The 21181-nt window shown below is 37.2% G+C and overlaps 1 protein-coding gene and 1 non-coding gene across 2 annotated transcripts; one reads left to right on the forward strand and one right to left on the reverse strand.

The window, feature by feature from the left end:
• On the reverse strand, nt 1-16374 carry LOC133318654 (protein DETOXIFICATION 29-like). The gene is made up of 7 exons (XM_061520699.1): nt 16054-16374; nt 15154-15695; nt 14703-14789; nt 1625-1681; nt 1185-1542; nt 380-466; nt 1-248 (listed from the first exon to the last, which is right to left on the reverse strand). Exons 1-7 carry the CDS (start codon nt 16369-16371, stop codon nt 159-161), a joined length of 1539 nt encoding a protein of 512 aa, XP_061376683.1. The 5' UTR covers nt 16372-16374; the 3' UTR covers nt 1-158.
• A 4259-nt stretch (nt 16375-20633) lies between these two features.
• On the forward strand, nt 20634-20740 carry LOC133318680 (small nucleolar RNA R71). Its single transcript, XR_009752502.1, has one exon. It is a non-coding gene; the product is annotated as a small nucleolar RNA R71 (small nucleolar RNA).
• Nucleotides 20741-21181: the final 441 nt, after the last annotated feature.

Below are 21181 nucleotides of genomic sequence, written 5' to 3' on the forward strand. Positions count from 1 at the left end.
TCTCTTCTAATAGAACCCCAAAAAAAATATTAAAAAAATAAATAAAAGAAACGATTAACTTGAGAAAAACTTGAATCTTTCAGAATTAAAGATTCCATATTCTCTTCTTCAATTGAAAATAAATTGGTACAAATATACGGCTAGAATCTGCAGAAATTTCATGTTTCTTGTTCATTCTTCCCAGTATCGTTCAGGTTCGAATCTTTATGCCCACCCCATTTATTTATCCTCTCTTCGGCAAGGGATGCCTGCCATTTACATACAATGTTAGCCTTTAATGACCATATTTACTAGATTTATAAGATACACCCTTAATCATATCACCAAATTGGCTTTGTTTTGCAAGCAATTCATAATATACATTAAAAAAATATCTTACCTCTTTATTCCAGTCAGTCTTATAGACCATGAAGAAAAGAACACAAGTTTGTACGATGGTCCCTGACAGCATTCCAGACCAGATCCCCTGAAAATCATCCATCATAAAAATTATTAATCCATCACTTATAACTTTCAATTTTTTTTTTCCAAAATGGATATCTATCTTAGTTGATGCAAGAGGAAAATGTTTGTCCTTTTGAACGAGTTATTTGAGATGAAATAACGTCGTTTTGATGATGTATAATTGATAATTTTTTACATTTTCTCTCATCCACTTTCTATCTTTCCTAATTTTATGGAGGAGAGAGAATGTAAAAAATTACCAATTATATACCAAAACGACGTCGTTTTATTTAAAATGACACAAAATTATATTCGTTAAAAGGGTAAATATTTTTCTCTTAGTGTAAATAAGCATTAGTGTTTTTCTTTTGTATTATAACATACCATAACACATCATAGCACGTAAATATACACAAGAGAATACTATTTTTTCGTTCTTCCTTTCTTACTTAAATCATTTCAACATGTCTACTTTTCTTTTCCACAACTCAGAATGGGCCATAATGAAAAAGCTTCAAAAGGCTAGAGATCAATATGAATTTAGTCACATGTCAATGTTGCCTGTTTTCTAGTTTTTGTTTCTAGTTTCTAAAGTACATGATGCACTTGTTATGTGTGTCCTACTCCTGCTTTTTACTTTTTCATTTGGCCATTGTGAATGTAAAATAAAATTTGAGTTACCTTAATTAGGAACGAAAAACAAATGAAAAAAAGTAAATAATGAAAGAAAAATAACTCACCAAGACACCAAAGTCAAGCTTGAACCCCAAAATAAGCCCAAGAGGAACACCAAAAAGATAGTAACAAGCAACATTTACATAAGCAACAATAGTTTGCCATCCTGCACCAACGGCAACCCCTGAAAGAACAGGTTGCACGTTATTGATGACAATGCAAAAGGCCAACATGGGTGTGAGCTCCACAACAAGTTCTTTCACTTCTGAATCACTTGAAAACAAGGAAGGGTACTGATTCCGGAAGATGATCAGAACCAGCGACAACAAGAGACCAAGCACAAACGAAGTAATAACAGCAACCACAAGTGAAAATTTTGCCGTTCTTGGGTGACTTGCTCCCAATTCATTTGACACTCTCACACTGCATAATTTTACGACTCAAATTAAGGTTAAATGAAGGGTATAAGCTTTTTCAAAAGAAGATGAGTGTAATAACAACAAACCTTACGGCTGCATTCATTCCCATGGATATCATGACAGTCCATCCCAATATGTTCGTGCTGCAAATTCAATACCACGAGATGAAGCACATGTATTTTTTATTTTTTTTTATCAAATTCAAATAAGGTGACAAAAAAGAGAGCGCAATTTGGCAATATTGAACTGTAATATAAATTTTCTCCTACCGAACCAGTTTTGGTCATACTACTCTAAGTTTTTACACAGTAATTGGTTTTTTCGCATATCAATAAAGGTTTGAATGTCTCGAGATAAAATTATTCCCTCTGCACGTAAAAGTATGTGTTGTTCATTTTTTTTTCTATTCTCTTCACATGAGTCTTACACACTTTTATATATGTAGAAAATAATTTTATCACCATATTTGGGTCACTAAAGTAAAGATGTTGGTCTTCCAGGATGAAAGTGGGAGTAGGGTAAGTCAACTAAAATAGAGGAAACCACGATCTGAAATGAAATTTTTGTATGAAAAAGGTCTGGGTCTGGAACTTTCCGATTGGGTACAGAATTTGGAAAAGTCTGGAGTAGGAGCTTTTCGATTGGGTCCAGAACTTAGAAATATAAGCATAAGCCATATTATTTTACACAAGAATAAATTAAACTCTCGATCATAGATATTTAAAGTTTTTAAGTTATTAAATTTATATATGGGAGAGATTAATTTATATAACAATAAATTTTAAAACTGATATATAATGTTAATCATTTAGTTTAGTTATATTTAATGGTTCACATGAACTCTTATCTCTAATAAATTAAAATAGTTATATGCAAATAAAACAAATGGTTATAATAATGAGTGAAAGAATCTCATAGCATTCTTATATTTTTTTAATAACAAAATCAAAATATTATAGATTCTAATACAAATTTTTTAAGTTGGATTTTAAAATTATAAAAAAAATGTAACAATGGAATGAAAATATTGGTGTGCAAAGAAGACCATTTGGTTTGATATATTACGTTAAAAAGAGAGTAGATATTTCAAAAGTTAGTTTTGTTTGAAACTTTCTTTTAAGAGACTTACTAAATCTTAAATAGTGAGTGGATAGTTTTTATAGAAAGACTAATATATAATATAATATAAGTAGTGTAAAAAATTATACGTAGCATTATGGATCACTGTTATATTTATGCTTCTAGAAATATTCAGAGAGAATCCTATAATTTCTTTTGCAAACTTAATTTGTCGTTTATACAACAATTTAGAATTGATGATCATTGTAAGAACCTGCACCGTTTAATTAGGAAATTGACTAATTAATTATGAGAAATTAGGAAATAATTTCATAATTGACCCTAATAATTATGATAAGGCTTAAATAATTATGGTAAGTGATTAGGAATGCTGAAAGTCACTTTTCTGACGAAAAGTGCAGATACCGTTTCTGCCTCACGGTATAAATGCGTAACGATCAATCCCAGAAAATTATAATAAGTGTACGAATATTCCTAGAATAATACATAGGACTGGTAAAACAAGTTTCAGGTCAAAATAATGAGAACTGGTGCCAGAACTGATACTAGCTATGTAAAAGCACTTACCGAAAAAGTACTGCGAAAAATAAAATAAAAATATGAAAAATCCTAGAAAAATGGCTAGGTTCAGAATCTAAAGTTTGAAATTAAAATGCTAAGCGTAGCTATTATTGTTAATACTGTGTGATTAATTAAATAGACTTATATAAGCTTAAGGGCCCAAAACCCTAGGCCATAATATTGGCTGCTACGTGAGGATCCTTTGTGCTGACCACCTTTCAGCCATTTCTTCTCCTCTTGGTCTAGAGTTCCATACACCTTATTGAGTCAAGAACTCACCTTTTCCCTTGGATTTCTTCACACTAAGCCTTGTAAACACTTAGTTGTACATTGTGAGGAAGTGGGGGTGCCTTGTTTCTGAGTTTGGTTTCTGACTTGTGGGGGTTTTGAGGGCTGAGTTGTGAGTTCTCATTGTGGGAGCCATTACCTTGTCTTTGTGGCTTCAAGGACGAGAGCCTGAGTCACGTTGAGAGTGCTACTCTTCTTACTGGGGTGATGGAACCCTACTTCGAGCCAGTTGAGGATCGTGACGTGATTGACCGCCGGCTTAATGCTTTTTGCAAGCATAAGCCACCCTCTTTTGATGAATCGTATGATCCTATTGCTGCTGCGAGATGGCTTCAGGCGTTGGATAAGATCTTTCGAGTCATGCAGTGTACTGATCCGCAAAAGCTGTTGTTTGCAACATATATGCTGGAGGAAGATGCCCATGAGTGATGGATGAACACCGCTCACGCTTTTGAGATGCAGGGTCATGTTATGACATGGCCATTCTTTGAGGACTGTTTCCTTGGGAGGTGTTTCCCATACGATGCTCAGGAGAGGAAGCAGGGAGAGTTCGACAGATTGATGCAGGGCTCGTTGTCTATTGACGAGTACTTGGGTAAGTTCAATGAACTGGTCAAGTTTGCACACTTCAGGATCGCCATGCCTACTCCGACGTTCTTAGCTGCTAAGTTCCATAGGGGACTTAACGAGGAGATAGCCGATCGCATTGCTGGAGCTGCATCGAGGGATTTTGGGACACTGATATAGCAGTGTTAGGACATCGAGGATGTCTGTATCACGAGTAAGGCCAAGAGGGCCAAGATTGCTGATGTGAAGGGAACTGGTAGTTCCACTTCCTGGAGAGACAGAAAGTTTGGGGGAAAAGGCAAAGGAAAGCATTTGGCGGCTAGGCAAGCGCCAAATCAGTTTAAGAGGACTCCCACTCAGGGGAGTACAGCGAGACCTCCTGCTCCCAGATGCACGGGATGTGGGAAGGTTCATGTGGGGCCGTGTGCTACGGGCCAGTTGATCTGCTTTCAGTGTGGCCAGGCAGGCCACTATTCTAGGGATTGTTCGTCATCTATGGCGAGAGCTGCAACGGTTCAGGAAGTTCCACTTTAGATGATTCCTCTACCACCTACAGCGGCTCCTGCAGTGCCACTTGCTACCGGCCGTGTGTATACCTTGGATCGCCAGCAGTCGGACCGAGCTCCGAACCTAGTCAAAGGTACTGTTTCCATTGGTGGATCTATTGTTGATGTCTTGTTTGACTCTAGGGCTACGCATTCATTTATTGCAACCCCGATTGCTATGGGGCTTGAGTTGCCCATTGCTGTGCTTTCTCCACCGTTGCGGGAGACTACCGTTGTAAGGACCTGCACTGTTTAATTAGGAATTTAATTAATTTAGATAATTAATTATGAGATTAATGAGATAATTCCATAATTGACTCTAATAATTATTAGAAGACTTAAATAATTATAGTAAGAGGAAAATAATATTGAAAGTCGTTTTTCTGACGAACAGTGCAAATACCGGTTCTGCTTCTCGGTATAAGTGTGTACCGGTGAAGTATCCCGAAAAATTATAATAAGTATGGGAATATTCCTAGAATAATATTTAGGACTGGAATATCAAGTTTCAAGTCAAAATAATGAGAACTGGCGTCAGAACTAATACTGACAGCATGAAAACGCGTACCAAAAAAGTGTTGCAAAAAATTAAAATAAAAATATGAAAAATCTTAGAAAAATGGCTAGTTTCAGAATATGAAATTTGAGGTTAAAATAATTAGCGGAGCTATTAGTGCTAACACAGTGGGATTAGTTTAATGAGCCTATAAATTCTAAAAGCACAAAACCCTAGGCAGATTTTTGGTAACACTACGTAGGTGCATTTTGGCTGCCACCCTTTCTCTCTTCACAACTCCATAGTTTTGCCTCCAAGAAACATCAAACACACCATTGACCACCTAGAGGCACTCTTGATGGAAAATAAATCAAACTTGAAGACCATTTTCGTGGGTGAGGTTGGGCAGTAGCTGATGGTAGCATCAAAGTCTCAAAAGATCCTTCTTTTTCTGTATTAGAAGCCTTGGGTATACCTCTCAACCCTTTCTCTTGAATTTTGTTGAAAAGATTGAGTTTTGAACATGTTTAATGAGTAAAAATGATAACTTAGTGGACTACTAGGTAGAACATACGTTAAAAGGGTAACTTGAACCTCTATGAACCTTAAAATGACAAGTTGTGGTTTTGGTTTGCGAAAATTGACATTTTTGGTCGAAATCTGGGTTCTGCTGATGTTCTACCCAGGTACATCTTCAACCCTACCCGGGTAGATGTTCTTCAGCAACTTACCCGGGTACATACCCTGTTACCCGAGTACAGGAATCGACAGTGAACATAGTTTGCTAAAAATTCAATATCTCGAGCTACGAAGCTCCAAATTGGGTGCCATTTGGACCTATGTGTATTTAACACATAGATCTACAACCCTGTAAAATTTTGTAGCCATTAAATAAGTGGTTTGATCTCAGTGTTAGTTTGAAGTCGCGTCTTGGTTGCTGGAAATTCAGCTTGCAACTGTCACTTTGCGAAAATCATAACCGGAGTTATACAACTCCGATTGAGATATAAAATATGTCGTTGGAAAGCTTGAGATGTGTAATTTAACATATTAAAATTTTAGAATATTTGGTAAAGATTTTCAACTGCAGTTTTAAAAATGGTAAAGACAGTTTGTGCTTCGGGTCTTTGGGAGAAGCCTGCAGTACGCTAAACGAAAAAGAAAGTGTAGTCTAAATGTCACAAAATTGTAGAATCTGTTTATTAATGATATTTTGTACTTAAAACAGATTGCATCTGTCGGACTGTGTGACTGTTGGTGTGTCTGTTTATACCGAGCCTTTGGATAAGGATTTTGGCACTACAGGTAAGCTTTCGTGTCCTCGGATTGATCTGTTGCTTGTTCCACCGACCTCTATGGGAGGGTGGTTTATATGCATGTATGTTTTTATGAAAGATGAAATATGCATTGGTATATGCCTGAGATATGCTAAATTAATTGTTGATGTAATGTATGAATGTGATGTTGTTTTCTTACACGATCAGACAACGACTCTGTTGTGTAAGGCATAAGGCTGCGACCTTTATTTTTAGATAGGTCGCAGACGTGCATAAACCTTATCCTGTTCCCTAGCCAGTCGAACCGCATTTGCATACATCACATGATTAATGAGTTGTAGTATTTAGCTTGTTGAGCAAGAGATTATATTGTCATGATATAAATGCCTTAACATGAACATGCATTGAAATTACTATTTTTGAACTTATATTATACTTGTAAGTGAGCTTGGGGCGGAAGAGTCCTTGAGGACCCCTTGTCTTACTGAGATTTCTTTTTAGAGATCTCACCCCACGTTTTGGGCACATTTTCAGGTTCAGGTAACTCAGGGGTTGATACCCCGGGCGGCAGGAGGCCAGAGCTGAGTTGAGTTGATTATGCATGCTGATTACTGACATGTCTGATTTAGTGCTGATGTTTTATCCAGTATATGATTATTTTCTTTGAGACTTTGTTGCCTTATTTGATGAGCATGTGGATTGTCCATGCCACATTGATGTTAATTATGCTTTGCTTGGTGATGTATAAATTATCAGGATTATGTCCGGACTGCGTGTTGTAGTTTCGTGACTTAGATACTCACTTATTTATATTATGAGGTTATTCAATGTAGATATCTATTTAATTGCAATTACATACAGGTAATGTTTTGAAAATGAGTTAAGTAATCAACTTGGTAATTAATAATGACGTCATAATTGAAAAGAAAAAGTTATTTCCGCATTTTAATTAAGCGCTTCTTAATACGATGATATGATAACAAACCGGGTATACACGGGGTGTTACAACCACCACCGGAGAAAAGTGTGTTACCTCCACTGTCCATCATTTCGTGTTTCAGTGGGATGGCCGTGATTTTTCGGTAGATCTGATTGGATTGCCGATGGCTAACTTGGACATCATCCTTGGCATGGATTGGTTATCCAAGAATTGTGTGATGATTGATTGTTGTGCTAAGCAAGTGGTGATGTCTCTGTGTGATTCCACAGCTAGTTCCTTGCCTTACATTTTATTGCTGCAGGCTAGGAGAGCCTTGAGAACAAGGGCTTTTGGTTATGTCATGTTGGGAGATTTGGTAAGTGGGACACAGGAGAATATCACTGGCATTCCTGTGGTGGGGGAATTCCTCGAGGTGTTTCCTGAGGAGTTTCCTGAGTTTTCGCCACAGCGGGAGATAGAGTTCTACATAGATTTGTTTCCTGGTGTGGGGCCTATTTTCTTTAGCTCCATATCGGATGTCACCACCAGAATTGGCATAGCTGAAGAAGCATTTTGAGGGTCTTTCGGCGAAAGACTTCATCTGACCGAGCGTGTCTCCGTAGGGAGCACCAGTCATTTTTGTTAAAAGGTAAGATGCCTTACGCCATTACCTATCGTGATGATGTTTTGTTTGAGAGTGTGAAATTCTCTTCAAGGAGTTAAGTGTATGACACTTGGACTTTGTGGCAAGGCCACGCACGATCTGACATATGCGAGGCTAGTGCATGTGCAGTTAGTCTGTGGGTTGAGTGGTCTCCATGTGTCTAGGTTAATATGAAATTAGTGATCTGTTTCCTATGTAGATTGTATGTGAACACCACAAATAGTACTAAGCATGAAGTAAATGCCATGAACTGGGTTAATACATCAATGTTGTACCATCTTTTATTGACTTTCAATTTTGCAGATGCCATGGAGATTGAGGTATACTGTTGCATAGAGTATTTTATGTACTATGTTATTAGAATTGAAAATTTTGCAAGTGCACGTGAACTAAGGTACGTTGCTATGTGGATTGGTATATAAATTAACATGTATTGACTGAAATGAACATGAATATGATTTCGTACTGTGAAAAGAATGTGATTTTATTTTGAGAATAATAATTTCTAGAATTGTAAGTTGAGACTAGATTAGAGTCGTGGAATAGGACCTAAACTCACCCGAGTTATTGTGAGAAACAGAGTTTGTGGAGTCAGGTCACCTCTTTTGATAGAATGACTGGTGATCCCAGAGAATTGAATGACTTTGATGTCATCGAGAAGTTTCGAGATCTGACGGTGACCTCCTTGTTTGGGGGCGCACTTCTCGAAATGGAAACCGTGCAAGTCGAGAATGAGCTCATGTAAAAGATCAAAGAGGCACAAGTGCAGAGAGAGTGCCTAGATTATGTGAAGAACTAGGACGGTGTGTCTTGGAATGAGGATGGTCTATTGACTTTCCAGAAGAGGATTGTGGTTCCTCGAGGTCCTTTGACTGAGGAGGTGATGACAGAGGCTCATAAGGGCCAGTTTACTGTCCACCCTGGTGCTACAAAGATGTACCAGGACTTGAAGATGAATTACTGGTGGCCGGGCATGAAGAAGGACATTGTTGTGTATGTGTCCAAGTGCTTGATTTGCTAGAAGGTGAAAATAGAATACCAGAGGCCGTCTGGTAAACTTCAACCTCTTGAGATTCCGGAATGGAAATGGGAGAGCATTTCCATGGACTTCGTTGTTGGTTTCCCGAAGACTCAGGCTGGTTGTGACTCTATATGGGTCATTGTGGACAGATTGACCAAGTCTGCCCACTTTCTTCCGGTGAAGGTGAGCTTCACCTACTGAGCAGTTGGCCAGACTATATGTTTGCGAGATTGTGAGGCTTCACGGGGTGCCCGAGAGTATTATCAGTGTTAGGGACCCGAAGTTCACATCTCGGTTCTAGGAGGCGCTATAGGAAGCTTTTGGTACTCAGTTGAGATTGAGTACAACCTATCACCCTCAGACTTACGGACAGACTGAGCAGATCATCCAGACATTGGAGGACATGTTGAGCGCTTGCACTTTGGAGAAGGGTTCAGCATGGGATAGATACCTACCATTGGTTGAGTTTTCATACAACAACGATTTCCATGTTAGCCTGGGCATGGCACCCTACAAAGCGTTGTATGGTATGAGGTGTCAGACTCCTACCTATTGGTCTGAGGTTGGAGATAAGGAGTTGTTTGGCTTGGACTTTGTCCAAGGTACTACCCAGCAGATCCATTTGATCCGTGAGAAGCTGAAGCAGGCGCAGAATTGCCATAAGAGCTATTACGATGTTAAGCATCGTCCACTGGAGTTCAGTGAGGGTGAGCACGTGTTTGTGAGACTTTCACCTGTCACCGGTGTTGGTCGGGCACTCAGAGTAAGGAAGCTGAGCCCGCGATTCATTGGGCCCTACCAGATACTTGGTAGAGTAGGACCTGTTTCCTACCGACTTGCCTTGCCTCCAAACTTGGCCAACATCCACGACGTGTTTCACGTGTCTCAGCTGTGGAAGTATGTAGCAGATCCTTCGCACGTGGTGCAACTAGATGATGTGGAAGTTCGGGAGAACTTAAAGACTCCCGTCGGACCACTCAAGATTCTCGATCGTGGCGAGAAGAAGCTGAGGAGCAAGATCATTCTGATGGTCAAAGTGCAATGGGCAGGAAGAACTCCTGAGGAGTGTACTTGGGAGCGAGAGGACGAGCTTCTCCGGCAGTACCCCGAGTTTCGAGACAAGTATGTTTCTGATTTTGAGGGCAAAATCCTAAAAAGGTGGGGTGAATGTAAGAACCTGCACCGTTTAATTAGGAAGTTGATTAATTGATTATGAGAAATTAGGAAATAATTCCATAATTGATCCTAATAATTATGATAAGGCTTAAATAATTATGGTAAGTGATTAGGAATGCTGAAATTCGCTTTTCTGACGAAAACTGCAGATACCGGTTCTGCCTCACGGTATAAATGCGTACCGATGAAGTTTCCCGGAAAATTATAATAAGTGTGGGAATATTCCTAGAATAATATATAGGACTGGTAAAACAAGTTTCAGGTCAAAATAATGAGAACTGGTGCCAAAACTGATACTGGCTATGTAAAAGCGCGTACCGAAAAAGTACTGCGAAAAATAAAATAAAAATATGACAAATCCTAGAAAAATGGCTAGGTTCAGAATCTAAAGTTTGAAATTAAAATGCTAAGCGTAACTATTATTGTTAATACTGTGTGATTAATTAAATGGACCTATATAAGCTTAAGGGCCCAAAACCCTAGGCCATAATATTGGCTGCTACGTTAGGACCTTTTGTGTTGACCACCTTTCAGCCATTTCCCCCTCTTGGTCTAGATTTCCATGCACCTTATTGAGTCAAGAACTCATATTTTCCTTTGGATTTCTTCACACTAAGCCTTGTAAACCTTAGTTGTACATTGTGAGGAAGTGGGGGTGCCTTGTTTCTGAGTTTGGTTTCTGACTTGTGGGGGTTTTGAGGGCTGAGTTGTGAGTTCTCATTGTTGGAGCCATTACCTTGTCTTGGTGGCTTCAAGGAACCGTTTTTATTTGTAAAAGGTCCAAGCTTGAAGTGCATTTTCGTCCTTGGTAAAGTTAGAGTCTTGGTGCAGTGCTGTGTTGAGGACCCCTTGTGTGTCTCATTTTCGGAGTTGTTGAAGTTTGAGGTATACCATGACCACCTCTTTGTCATTTTATGATTTAAGCTTGTTTAATTCTTTAAAAAGTGAAACTTTAATCATTTGAGTTAAGGACTGTGTTTCTGAGTCTTAAACATGTTAAGGAACATCTGTTTAAGGAGTCATTGGACTCCCATTCACTTTTGAACACTTAAAAATTGATTTATGCAGAAGAATGCTCAAGTTTCTACATTCTATCTGATAAGTATTCGAATACTTTTTAGGTAGTATTCGAATACTTATCCCTTGGTAGTCGAATACTCCTTGCAGGAGTATTGGGATACTTTTCTGAGAAGTAAAGTATTCGGATACCTTTGAGTAAGTATTCAAATACTGGGTAGTATTTCGAATACTGTGGTATTTGTATTCAGATACCTGGTGGTATTCGGATACTGGGGGGTAAAGTATTCGGATACCTTGTGGTATGCGAATACTTGAGTGAAAGTAGTCGAATACTTTCTGGAGACAAGGAGTATTCGAATACTCATCGAGGAGTATTCGAATACTCATCGAGGAGTATTCGAATACCTCGTGCAGAAATTGCATAAAATGACTTAAAATGAGTTAGGAAGCCTTAAATCACTTAATGAGATCTTGAGTAATGATTGTTGATGATTAATTATTGTATAAACAGATTGTGATTGTGCTGCTTGTGGGCTTTGAGATTATGTGAGCTTGGCTTGGATAGTTAGCTTGCGAGGTAAGCTTTCGTGTCCTCTGTTTAGCCATTGTTGGTTCCACCATACCCCATGAGGGAATGGTTTATATGCATAATGTGTTTTCATGTATTGATTTATTGAAATGCTGTTGAGCTGTTAAGTGCAAATGCCCTATGATATGTATGTGATGTTCGCCTAGACGGGATTAAGTTCCTTTGGGAAGGTACGACATTGGCATGTACTATTGTGGGTTGTAGACGTACGTACAACGTACACTTCCTCTGATCAGTAGAATAGTTAACACACATGACATGATTATCTGCTGCATTGCACTGATTTTGGAACTTATATGATATTACTGCTTTTGAACTTATATTGCACATGTAAGTGAGCTTGGGGTGGAGAAATCCTTGAGGACCCTTTGTCTTACTGAGATTTCTGTTTAGAGATCTCACCCTGCGTTTGAGGCACATATTTCAGGTTCAGGTAATTCGGGGGTTGAGACCTCGGGTGGCAGGAGGTCGGAGCTGAGTTAGATATATGTTGCTTATGATGATTATGCTTGGATTATGTTTGGATGCTGATCTGCTTACTATCTTTATGATTATGTTGTTATTGTTGAGACTCTGTTGGGCTTGTTGTCTTATTTGGTGAGCATGAGAGTTGTCCATGCCACATTGATTGACTATGTCTTATTTAGATTCGAGTTGTTTTAATGTAACATGATTATGTCCGGACTACGTGTTGTAGATCCGTGACTTAGATACTCACCTTTATTTATATATTGAGGTTATTCAGTGTAGATAGCTGTTTATTTGCAATAACATACAAGCAATATTTTGAAAGTGATTAAGTAATCAACTTGGTAATTGATAATGGCGTCATAATTGAAAAGAAAAAAGATATTCCGCATTTTAATTAAACGTGGCTTAATACGATGACATGATAACAAATCGGGTATACACGGAGTGTTACAATCATTACACAAATAAATGGTGAATAGTTGTAATTACATAATAAACCCTATTCATCCATAAGATTTGCATGATCACCTATCTAAAAATAATGGGCAAAAAAATTAATTTAATGCTTTTTAATAAAATAATTACGCATTTATTACCGTTTTAGGAATAATTGTAGATCTATTGTACAATGTGACGCCCCATTGAGGCGTCTCACCCTAAGGGAGACGCCCCAATAGGGTGTCACTCATCAGGTGTTGACACGTGTCATTTTTTTTCAAAAAAAAAAATTAATTTAATCATAAAACTTTGAAGGCCATAACTTTTGACTTGGGTATCCAAATCAGGTAATTTTTTTTTGATTCCACATAACTTTTCGAGATCTACTCAATGACATCTCATTTGATATATTTTATTTCTTACAAACATAATTTAAATTTAAATCAGGTAATTCTTCTTCCTTAGAGATTTAGAATATTTATTTAACTATTTTCTTTATTAATACAGATTTTTCAAATTGATTTTTGAGTTTAAATAACAAATCAAATCTTTATTTTGTTTTCCTTATTAATAATAATTTTTACTTTTAATTTAAATCACAATCCAAATTTTTTTATAATAAAAATAAAAAAATTTATTTTTTAATTTAAATCACACATCAAATCTTGATTTATTTTTTATATTAAATCACAAACGCAGAACTCAGAGGCTTCTGAGTTTAAAAATGTGACACGTGTCAACACCTGACACGTCACCAATCACGTCTAAATTGAGTTTCAATCAAGAGGCAATCACGCCTACTTTAGGTAATTTTATTTTTGAAAAACATTCATAAGCCATCATTAATTTCAGACCACGAATAATAACCTATAAGCTTATAGCATTAATCATTAATTTCAAAGATAATATCCTTCTTCTTTAGAGATTTAGAATATTTATTTAATTATTTCCTTTGTTTCTACAGATTTTTCAAATTAATTTTGTAGTTTAAATCACAAGTCAAATCTTTATTTTGTTTTCCTTATTAATAATAATTTTTATTTTTATTTTTAATGTAAATCACAAACCAAGTTTTTGTTATAATAAAAAAAAATTTATAAAAAAAATTTAAATCACAAATCAAAATTTTATTTATTTTTTATATTAAATCACAAACTCAGAACTCGGAGACTCCTGGTTTTAACCCTTTTATAATACCATTTTTGCAAATTAAAATTATGTTTGTGAGAAATAAAATATATCAAATGAGATGTCATTGCGTAGATCTCGAAAAGTTATGAGGAATAAAAAAAGAATTACCTGATTTGGATACCTGAGTCAAAAGTTATGTCCTTCAAAAGTTTTATGATTAAATTTTTTTTTTGAAAAAAAATGACACGTGTCAACACCTGATAAGTGACGCCCTATTGGGGTGTCTTCTCTTAGGGTGAGACGCCTAAATGGGGCATCACATGTGACGTCAAAAAAGACATCATATTGTGTCATAGATCCGTAATTATTTCCAAAACTGTAATAAATGCGTAATTATTTTATTAAAAAGCATTAAATTAATTTTTCTGCAAAAAATAATGCATCAAATTGACATGTAGATATCACAATGCCAAACAAATTTCAACTGATGGCGAAATAGAACTATAGTCCAAAGCGCTTCGGCACTCTGGAGAGCTTTCTACATCACGACCCATAACATTATTAAATTAAGAGTAAACAACTTTTTTAGTTTCAGATAATATTTACGAAATTCTTTTTAGTCGTTGGCAATAAAAAAGGATCAAATTGGTCCCAAACAGTATGTAAAAAGGGCCACGTTAGTGACGGAGGAGTTGACATAAGGACTAACGTGACTCTTTTTTTCATAATTTTAGGGACCAATTTGATTTTTTTTATTGTCAGGGACTAAAAAAGATTTCGTAGATATTATTAAGAACCAAAAAAAAATGTTTACTCTTAAATTAAAAGATGGGTAATGAAACTGGTGGTGCAAACATGTAGTAATAAATGGTTTTCGCACCAATTACCAAGATCAATCAACAAACAGTCAGAGTGACTCACCAGATAGACAAAGCATCGACTGAAACTTCTGCATTCTTTAGATATCCAGCGAACAGAACCAGAGCCATAAAATACCACACTTCAAGGCTGCACAACGTTTTAAAAATAAAACTCTTGGTCAATTTTTTTTTTTATTAAAAAAACACAATTATATGTGAAAAGCAAGGCGAACAATAAAAGTGAAAAAAATAAATAAATAAATATTAATTCAAATGGTCAGAAATTTTTTCTTCTTAACTAGAGGTCTCAAAAGATTTCAGGTGCTCAAAGTGATATCTTCATATAAAAATTTAATATTTTCTCATATTTTAAGAGATAAATTTATTTTTTATATAAAATATGTAAAGAAAATAAATATATATAAATTCCACTCACTTTTGTAAGAGATATTATCTCCTACAAACAATAAACCGTTAATAAAATGATGAATTTAAAAAAAAAATGATATCACCATAGCATAACAGCAGAAGCAAGTGAGAGACGAACGAAACCCCAAAGATTCTGAAATGCTTGGAAGGAAAATCCAGTCCAAGCTTCACCACAGGTCCCACTCAATATATAAACAAGCTGAGCCACCACTATGAACCACCACGACGAGTTGAGCACCACCGCAGCACCCACCAGTCCCCACCCTAGCTTAAGCATGAGCAACCAGCTGAACACCGTGTGCAGCACCAACGCCGCCAACGATATCCATGCCATCGCCATGATCCTGCTCTGCGCTTGCAAGAACTTCTGTATGGGATAGTTCATGGCGTACGCAAACAACTGCGGCAGCATCAACAGTGCCATCACCCCCGCCGCCTCCGATATCGCCGCCGTTTGCCCTATCAGCTTCAGAAGTGGCTCCGCGAAGATGTATAGAAGACTCAAAAGCAAAGCGGTGACGTTTAGAATCACCCATGATCTTTGCATGTATATTCCAAGCATTTTAAGTTGCCCTGCTCCATACGCTTGCCCGCATAGCGTTTCCAACGCGCTTCCCATCCCAAACTGCATTCAAGCCAAGAAATTTAAAATAAAATAAAAATAAAAATTAATTAATAGCATGAATTCGAATATGTGACCTTTAAATTTATTTATTTTTACCCCAAAGTACTAAAAGCAACCTATTAATTCAGTTTCGAGTTTAAATCTCTTCTCACCCCTACAAGTCAAATTCAATAATCTAAATGAGTCATCATTAAACTAACAACTATTGAGCGTGATGTTTAAATTAATCTGGTTTCGAATTTGATTAAACAAGTTAAATCTTAGAGTCTAATTGGTTTATCACTGTACTAACAACTCTTAGATGTGATCTTTAAATACTTTTTTTTTTTCATTTCTTTCCTTGTGAGTTTGAGCTTACCGTGACGCCTAAGCAGAAGCCGGCGATGACGGAGTTCTCGACTGATACCGCGGCGAGTTCGAGGGAGCCGACTTGGCCGGCGAAGACCTGAGTGATGGCGCCAAGGGAGTACTGGGAGATGGAGGTGAAGATGGCCGGTCCGGCTAGGTACCAGAGCTTTTTTGACTCTCCGAGGAACTCTCTTGCAAAGTCTCCGGCACCGGCTATCGGAGGGATTTCATTGGATTCGACTGTGAATACAGCGGTTGCTGGTGGAGGGTTACGGAGGTCCTGTGGGCTGTGTTGCGGTGTGAGAAGTGGGTGAATGTTATCCTCCATCGGTCTACGTCCCACGGAACGAATAGAAAATTCTCATACGTATATATAAAGCAATGATTGTGGCATGAGAACAGTTTTAAGAGTAAATACCTTTTTTTTTACCTGAATATCTACGAAATCTTTTTTAGTCTTGTGACCAAATTGATCCTTAACAGTATGTAAAAAAGGCCACGTCAGTGACGGAGGAGTTGACATAAGGACTAACCTGGCCCTTTTTTCATAATTTTAGGGACCAATTTGGTCCTTTTTTATTACCAGGGACTAAACAAGATTTCGTAGATATTACTAGAGACTAAAAAAGGTGTTTACTCCAGTTTTAACTATATTAGGGATATGTGTATTAATTAGCTAATTAATGCCCTATGCTTGTGGACTTAAGGTTGAGAAACAAGTATATGAATTTTGGCTAATAATAGAAATATTTTAATGACAAACAAACTAATTGATACTTTCCATTTAATATTTTTTGTTGCTAAATAAAATATTGGGCTAATTTTGAATTTATTTTCAACGTAAAATTTTATTTAATGATAAAATATATCAAAATATTGTTAATTAATTTAATATTTTTTTGCAATTTAGACCCAGAAATACTATAGTAAAGTTTGATTTGACTTGGTGCCAGCAGGTTAACATCACAGCAATATGTTAACAGTTTAATACTCTCGTGTGACATGCTTTTATTTGGCAATTCAAATTAATTGTAACCTTTTTTTTGGGAATCCAAATTGTAACTTTAGCTCTAATATAATTCGTTAGATCAAGTATGATTCTTAGGATATTCTAACTACTTATTTTTTCTACTATTACTCTATTATCATTCTAATCACCATTTGATTAAAGGAAAAGTTGAATGAAGAGAGAAAAAAAAAATAACTTTTGAATCCAATGGTGATTAAAGTGGTAGTGGAGTGGTAGTAGAAAAAATAGGTAGTAGGAATATCCTACCTCCTTAAAAAAATAGAATGTTTTATTTAATATTTTATTTATTAAATAAAATGTTTTTACTTTCAAAATACGACACATTTTTTTCATAATAAAAAAAGTTGGACAAGTGGCTTCTTATAATGGATGTTTACCAAATATCTATAGGGGATAAAATAGGTGTTGACTTTTTAAAAAAATATTTAAATTTGACAAGCGTAAAGAAACTTGAATTAATAAGTTCAAGAGGCATATCAAAGTAATTAGAATGACAGTCTTAAAATTTATTTTGCTATATCTAATTTAATTATTTGACAATCACACAAATATAATAATCCTATTATTTTACTTTAGGTCCCTATTGCCCAAGTGTTAGAATGATGCAACAATGACATTTGTGTACCTGACATTTTTATAAAGAGTATAAAACGCAACTTTACTTTCTTACTCAAATTGTAAAATAATTCACTTCCAATGGTCAGAAATTTATTAATTAGATAGGTCGAAAAATTACTTCAATGGACACACTAATATAATAGTAATAGTTAAGAACTAATATGCTTTTGACAGAATAAAACCAACAAGACTAATAAGCAAAACTGCTACTTATTTAATACAACACAAATGTATCACTAGAAAACTGTTACAGCACTTTCGAACTAGAGAACATTGATATTTTCAATCTTTATCTAAAAAATCAAAAAGGATAAGTCAGAGAGAAAGATACATGATGCTTTATCATGATTCACTCCCCCTTAATGTAATGGGATAGCTATGTCGAGACTGAAATGCCTGTGAGATTTTATTGATCAAGATAAAGTGATATACAAGCACACCTCACACACAAATGATCAACTAAAATGACCAAACCTTATCCTAATATCGTAGAAGCTCGAAGTTTCAAGGACTAATCTCATGTTGAACCACAAAGTCTTACAACTCTCTTCACAACAGAACCTAACTCAACACAATGTTCTATGGGTTCCAGGCCTTGAGATCTTAAACCCAAGCCAAGCTAAGGTCACCAACCTTCTTAGTTGTGACCAACACGCCTAGGACAAATTTCACAAACATAGGCACACTGCACACCACGTACTGCATCAAAAGGAGTGTTCGTTATGATGCAGTAGATTTGAACTTGCAGTGCCCAACTAATAGTAGCCTCATGAGTGGAGGGAGTGATGTTGGAATTGGCAAATAAAGTCCAGAATCGGGCTTCGTCCCTCATGTTTCCTTTGCAGATGGATCCTTTGGTGTAGGTGGGGTTCCTAATGGCTATAGTCTCCTTCACACTCCCCATGAATTTAGAAACATCCTTGTTGTCTATGTATTCTTGGTATGGGCATTTGGCAACAGTAGGAAGGCAGAGTACTTCCTGGATAGCAGCGGGGGAAAATGATACTTGTTTTCCCCTCACTATGACCATATCAGTGGAATCCTTTTCAGGCAGCCTCCTGGTTTGATACAAGAACTCACCCACTATTGAGACATTCATCTCTCGTTCTTCAATGGCAAACTGAAGCCACTTGAGGCTGCTCAAGGCCTTCTTCACGAAAGGAGGCAGGACAAGTTTTTCCTGCTGCAAGGATATGTTTCTTTCTAGGTATATATGGATGATAGGTTCAGTGAGCTCTTGTTCTTGGTCTTGGCTGGCCACAGGGGTTACTTTCACTGAGAGTTTGGTCATTTTGGCAGGAAAGAGGTTAGGGCAAAAATTTCAAAGGGAGGACAAAAGTTTCTAAGTTAATGGGGAGTAGTAAAACTGAAAGGAAGGAAGGGATGAGTTTAAGTAGACAATGAAGGAGGGGGAATGGAGAGTTTTCTGGGACGTGGAGGTTAACGAAAGGAGGTGGAGTGGTTAGTGGACTAAGGAAGTTACAGAACGAGTGGTCAATAACTGGTGATGCTGACTGTTAGGGTATGGAACGGTTAAGGTTAGAACGTGAGAGAGAGGGAAAGGAAAGGGTGCAATTGCATTAATGGGTGAGGAGACAATTGCTTTTTTTGAGCACATTTTCAAGATTTGCAATAAATGCAAATTTGATATGGCTGCATACTGAGTGACTCAGCAGGGACAGGTGTCCCAGTCATTCTTATCTCTTAACCTAGGGAACGTTCCCTTTGTCTTTCCCTAACTAAAATTAACAGAAAAGATAAAGAAATAAAAAAAAATTACTGACAATGTAATTGTAAATCTATCCTATTAAGGGAACGTAAAATCATCATTTACTACAGTTCATACTAGCCCCTTTCTTTTCTTTTTTTTTTATCTTTTTTTTTGTTTTTTTTTTGTTTTTTTTTTAAGAAGAGTTGGGATTATGTGGTTAGTGGACCACCCCAAAACTACGTTCCTGGAACGGAACATATGTTATTTGGACTTTGGAGTGGAACATCAGACGTTCCCTCCTTTTGGGAGCTATGTGGTTAAGGTTAACCACCCCAAAACTTTGCTCTTTGTCAGAGAGCAAATGAATCTACTGGGTTGCCTCCCAGTCAGCGCTTAGTTTAATATCTTTAGCTAGACATGGTGCTCACCTTTTTAGGTCTCTGGAGAAGTTGTTGGGGGAACTTCAGTGCCCCCTAGTAGTTTTCCTGGTATCCTTGTATTGAGGCTGGCAGCAATCTGTACCAGATAGGACTCAATGTTCCTGACCACTGCATCATTCCTGGTGACATATTCTTTGACATAATTTTCCAGGGTGTTGATGCATTGGTCATTTCTGTGGAACAGAACGTAATTGGTTCTTCCTGGTTCAAACGTTCCACTGCTGCTGCCTTGCTGGTACTGCTGCTGCTGGTTGTTGAATGGTCTGTGGTTTATGGGTGGCCTCCATTGGGGGTTATGGTTCTGATCTTTCAGGATAGTTCCTCCAGGATTTGAATTGGTGTTGCGCCCTGCTTGTTGGTTGTCTCTGGCTTGGGTGAAGTTCCTGTTTCCAAAGTTTTCTGCATAACACACCAATGCAGTGGATGGGCAGTCTATTGAATCATGAAGGTCACCACAGGCTGAGCATGGTTCAGTTTCAGCTGCTGAAAGTTGCAAGACTTCCTTCCTTGGTGCTTCTTGATCATTTTTCAGGTTCTTCACCTCATTCATGAGTAAGGCTAGCTGGGCTTCCATGGCAGTTTGTTTGTCTAGTTCGTGCATGCCAAGCTTCCTTACTGAGCTCACCCTGTCTATTGGCCATTGGAGACTTCTGTCTGCAGTGCCTTCTATAATGTCATACCTGGATTCAAGAGTTCCTGTAAAAAAGTATCCTCCTGCAGCAAAATCTAAATGTGACTGAGAAGTATGGTCAAATCCCTTATAAAAAGATTGTAGCACTCCCCAACTCTCTACCGGATGGTTTGGACATTTTCTGATGATGTCCTTGTATATTTCCCATGCTTCATAGAGATTTTCTCCATAAAACATCCTGAAGTTAGAGAGTTCTGCTCTCACATCAGCTTGTCGGGACATAGGAAGAAACCTCTCTATGAATTTGTTAGAGAGTTCCTCCCATGTGTGGATTAATCCAGGGGTGAGAGTCTTCATCCATGTTTTTTCTTTTAAGCCTAAGGAGTGAGGGAATAACCTCATTCTCATACTTTCATCTGTCACACCCTCAGCTTTAAAATTATCACAGATATCTTGAAATGTTGTGAGGTGTGTGTATGGATCTTCTGCAGGGAGTCCATTGAAGACTCTTGCTTCCCTAATCATGTGAAACATGATAGGTTTCAGTTCAAAATTGGGTGCTACAGGAGGGAGGATGACTCCTCTCTCTGGTCTGTTCCTGAAAGGAGCAGCCAGAGTTATGAAATTTTGTTCAGGAGGAATATCTTCATTATTATTGTGATCAGCCATATTTTCAAAGATTTCTGCCCTGAGGTTTCTTCTTCTTCT

The sequence above is a fragment of the Gastrolobium bilobum genome, unplaced genomic scaffold (genome assembly GCF_033153095.1).
Source record: "Gastrolobium bilobum isolate Gb01-03AN ecotype WA unplaced genomic scaffold, APGP_CSIRO_Gbil_v1 utg35675, whole genome shotgun sequence".
Lineage (NCBI taxonomy): Eukaryota > Viridiplantae > Streptophyta > Magnoliopsida > Fabales > Fabaceae > Gastrolobium > Gastrolobium bilobum.

Coding starts and splice junctions, on each gene's coding strand:
- LOC133318654 (XM_061520699.1), bottom strand. CDS start 16,371: ATGGAGGATAACATTCACCCACTTCTCACACCGCAACACAGCCCACAG. Junction 15,696..16,053: donor GCTTCTGCTTAGGCGTCACG/GTAAGCTCAAAC, acceptor GCTTGAATGCAG/TTTGGGATGGGAAGCGCGTT. Junction 467..1,184: donor AGCTTGACTTTGGTGTCTTG/GTGAGTTATTTT, acceptor GATGATTTTCAG/GGGATCTGGTCTGGAATGCT.